This window comes from Genypterus blacodes, unplaced genomic scaffold, assembly GCF_046128005.1.
Source record: "Genypterus blacodes isolate CSIRO-AG114 ecotype Tasmania unplaced genomic scaffold, CSIRO-AGI_Gbla_v1 ptg000179l_1, whole genome shotgun sequence".
Classification (NCBI taxonomy): domain Eukaryota; kingdom Metazoa; phylum Chordata; class Actinopteri; order Ophidiiformes; family Ophidiidae; genus Genypterus; species Genypterus blacodes.
Genome location: NW_027466980.1, coordinates 155,001 through 158,442, shown reverse-complemented (window position 1 = coordinate 158,442; position 3,442 = coordinate 155,001). Strand labels below are relative to the sequence as shown.

The 3,442-nt window shown below is 49.0% G+C and overlaps 1 protein-coding gene across 1 annotated transcript in view; it reads right to left on the bottom strand.

The window, feature by feature from the left end:
- Positions 1-611: 611 nt before the first annotated feature.
- Positions 612-3,442, bottom strand: part of LOC143014062 (D(1) dopamine receptor-like) — a 3,275-nt gene continuing 444 nt past the window's right edge. Inside the window, exons 1-2 of the mRNA XM_076167839.1 lie at positions 3,335-3,442; positions 612-3,072 (exon numbers count right to left, since the gene is read on the bottom strand). The exon at positions 3,335-3,442 is cut by the window's right edge and continues 444 nt beyond it. Of these exons, the coding sequence (XP_076023954.1) occupies positions 1,621-2,727 (1,107 nt within the window). The 5' untranslated portion in view covers positions 2,728-3,072; positions 3,335-3,442 and the 3' untranslated portion in view covers positions 612-1,620. The remainder of the gene's footprint in view (positions 3,073-3,334) is intronic.

Below are 3,442 nucleotides of genomic sequence, written 5' to 3'. Positions count from 1 at the left end.
ATTTAAAAACATCAGGCCGATCCTGAGGGAATATTTCTCCTGTAGGATCCATCTCAGGTCCCTGTGACTCCCCGGCTCTCCCTTCACACTCCAGCTGCCTCGCTCTCCCTCCCCATTCAGACCCGTGAATAGATTGGTGTCATGTAGGTTCCCTTGTCGGTCGCAGCCATTTAATAAACAAACTTACTCAACCACTGAAAAAAAACAATTTGGCCCAAGAACTCAATTTCATTTATGATTCAAAACTCATGTTTGGCTGTCAGATGTCGTTTGAGGAGACCAGGGAATCGTTCAAAGGTGCAGAATGACTCAAAGGCAGTGATTGAAAGAACAATGTGGGATGAAAGGGCGCCACGGAAGCTGAATTACATCATTATTCTGCACTACTTCAGACTGAGCCTTTCCACTTTGGTATTGTGGCAATATATCACCAGATTGAACAAACACACTCGGGTCAAGACAGTGTGTGATATCAGGGGGCGAGACACAGCTGGCATGGTCGGGTTTAACCCTCCGTCATCTGGTGTGAAAAGAGCTTCGGGTGGGTTTGATCGTCAGAGGTCAAAGCGCTGCAGCTTATCACAAATATAGCACAAATGAACAAACACACTTTTATTAATCTGCGCATGGAGACATTTTCCACAGGACTGAAGCAGAGAGCGGACAAACGTTTCAACCAGTTTGTAGATCTAATATAATACGTGTGCACTGGTCCAACTTCTACGATAAAAACACGTTGGCATATAAAACGATACATTTTGTCTCTTATTGGAAGTTACACACTTTCAGTATCATTGAATTGCGTCATTTACAGTGTAGCTGTCAGTCAAACACAGGCAGGTCTCAGTCTTTGAGACCCTTCGTCTTCGTCTGCTGGGTCACGTTGGGTAACGAGGAGTTCACTCATGAAGTCATACTTCAGTGTATGACTCAAGCTTTCATTATTCCAGGAAATCTCTTTTTTTTCAACTTTGTTTCATGTTTCAAATTCTGACTCAATCTCATCCAAAGTCTGATTTCGCGTTACTTTCAAGAGAAATGCACTTTTTTCTCACGTCCACTTCTGACAACATTCTCTTCAAATCATCATCAATGTTTACGTCTTCAACCAGATGTAAAATCAGTCAATCAATCATCTATTTAATATGAAGTTACTTGTGTATGTACTTTACAAGCTCATCTATGTGGAAACACCATTTGTTTTGATGCTCTAATACTGGAGGCATATATTCTAACAATGTTGTATTTGTATACGTGGGCATCACACACACAGCATTAGTGTGTGTGATGCCCAGTGGTTAGATTCTTTGTCCCAGGGGTGTGAGGATTCTTCGACTCGCGCTTCCCTGACACAACAGTCTTCTTTTCTTACTTTAGAGTCCTCATTCTAAACTCTAAATCCACATCTTCCTTCTTGGTGTGGACGTTGCAGCACCCAGGCTGCACCCAGGCCTTTGGCTCAGGGCCGACCCCGGTACGTTTGGGGTCACTGTGCTCCTCCCACCACACTGGGCCTGAGCGCAGAGAGCAGCGTCATCGTTGCCTATTAATTAGGCCGGCAGGAACTTTCCGACTCGTCCCCATGAGAGACGAGTCAGAGTCACGTGAGAGAGCCAGGAGTCACTGCTTGTTTAGACTGACCCTCTCTATGTTGCGGCCCGCTGGGTACAGTCTGTGGCAGCCCAGCAGGATGGAGAAGGCCTTGCGGAAGTCTGCGTTGAAGGCATAGATGATGGGGTTGAGGGAGGAATTTGCCCAGCCGAACCACACAAACACATCAAAGGTGGTGGGGCTGATGCAGGGGAAGGCCTCCCCGCCGCTCGCCTCCTCGCAGAACGGTACCATGCAGTTGAGGATGAAAAAGGGAAGCCAGCAGCACACGAACACTCCCATGATCACCGACAGCGTCTTCAGCACCTTGGTCTCTCTCTTGAATCTCATTTTGAAGGAGCTCTCGGACTCTGCGATGCTGGAGCATCCGCCCATGCTGTCGTGTCGGTTCTTGGCGCTCTCGGCTGCCCGCTCTAGAGCGGAGATCCTCTTGATCTGCTTGTGGGCGATGCGGTAGATCTGGGTGTAGGTGGCCACCATGATGGCCACTGGGATGTAGAAACTTATGAGGGATGTAGATATGGCGTAGGTCCGGTTCAGGCTGGAGTCGCAGTTCTCTCGGCTGCGGGAGGCCGTGGCGTTGGCTCCCAGAGCTCCTGGAGAGCCCGGCAGAGGTATGTGAGGTTTTGTCTTGGCCTTGTGCCAGTTGAGCTGCACTGGGATGAAGGAAATCAGGACAGACAGTGTCCAGGCAACACTGATCATCACAAAGGCCACTCTGGGTGTCATCTTCCTCTCGTATCGGAAGGGGCTAGAGATGGCCCAGTAGCGGTCCACGCTTATCACACACAAGTTCAAGATGGAGGCGGTGGAGCACATGATGTCAAAGGCCACCCAGGTGTCACAGAAGGAGCCAAAGGGCCAGAACCCCACGATTTCTGTCACCGCCTTCCACGGCATCACCAGGATGGCAACCAAGAGGTCGGAGACGGCCAACGAGATCACAAAGAAGTTGGTCACTTTGGAGCGCAGGTGGCGGAATTTGGTGACGGCGGCACAGACGAGCGTGTTCCCCAGCAAGGTGGTGAGGATGAGCAGTGAGAGGAAGCAGCCGGTGAGGATGCGACTCGGCGGCGCCTCGTCCAAAATGACGGTGCTAAAGTTCGCGAGATCCATGCCTGAACATGTGTGTGTGGGTGGGAGGGTGGAGGGAATTAGGTCATCACTGAAGGGGAGAGGGACACCGACTCCATAAGATTAGATGACAGCTCACCTACACGCCTTCCAGCCATACACACAATCCCAGCTTTGTGTGGTCTGATGAAGGATAAATCCCGACCCCACCGTCTCTCTCTGGGACAGACATTCTGAAAACCACAGCGTAAATCAGATCCGACATCCTTTTGGCTGCAGTGCAGAGGCGATAGTGGGTCTTGTTATCTTCCGGGTAACGATTCTCACGAAACCAAACGCCTGGGACCTCAGGAATCCTCCCTCTGCTCGCTGAAGTCATGGGACGCCCTGGGGAAAAGAGAATCCAATCACTCTGCCTGTAATACTTCAGATAACACTTGATGAATGCCTCAAATCTATCTAATATATATTTAAAATCTGTCAGAGTCCATCTCCCCCCATAAACTGGGATGACAGCATTCACAGGATCTACATGAAGAAACCCTTCAGACTGTAAAACAGACTATTCAAGCATGAAATCTTAATTAGTAATCTACTTTACACACACACAGCTGCTGTTTGCAACGAATCACTCATCACACACACTCACCTCTGCACAATCCGGATTATTCCTTTAAAAAAACTTCAGAGTCTCCATGTAGCATCAAGTCCTCCTCTGTGTGTGTGTGTGTGTGAGTGTGTGTGTGTGTGTGTGTGT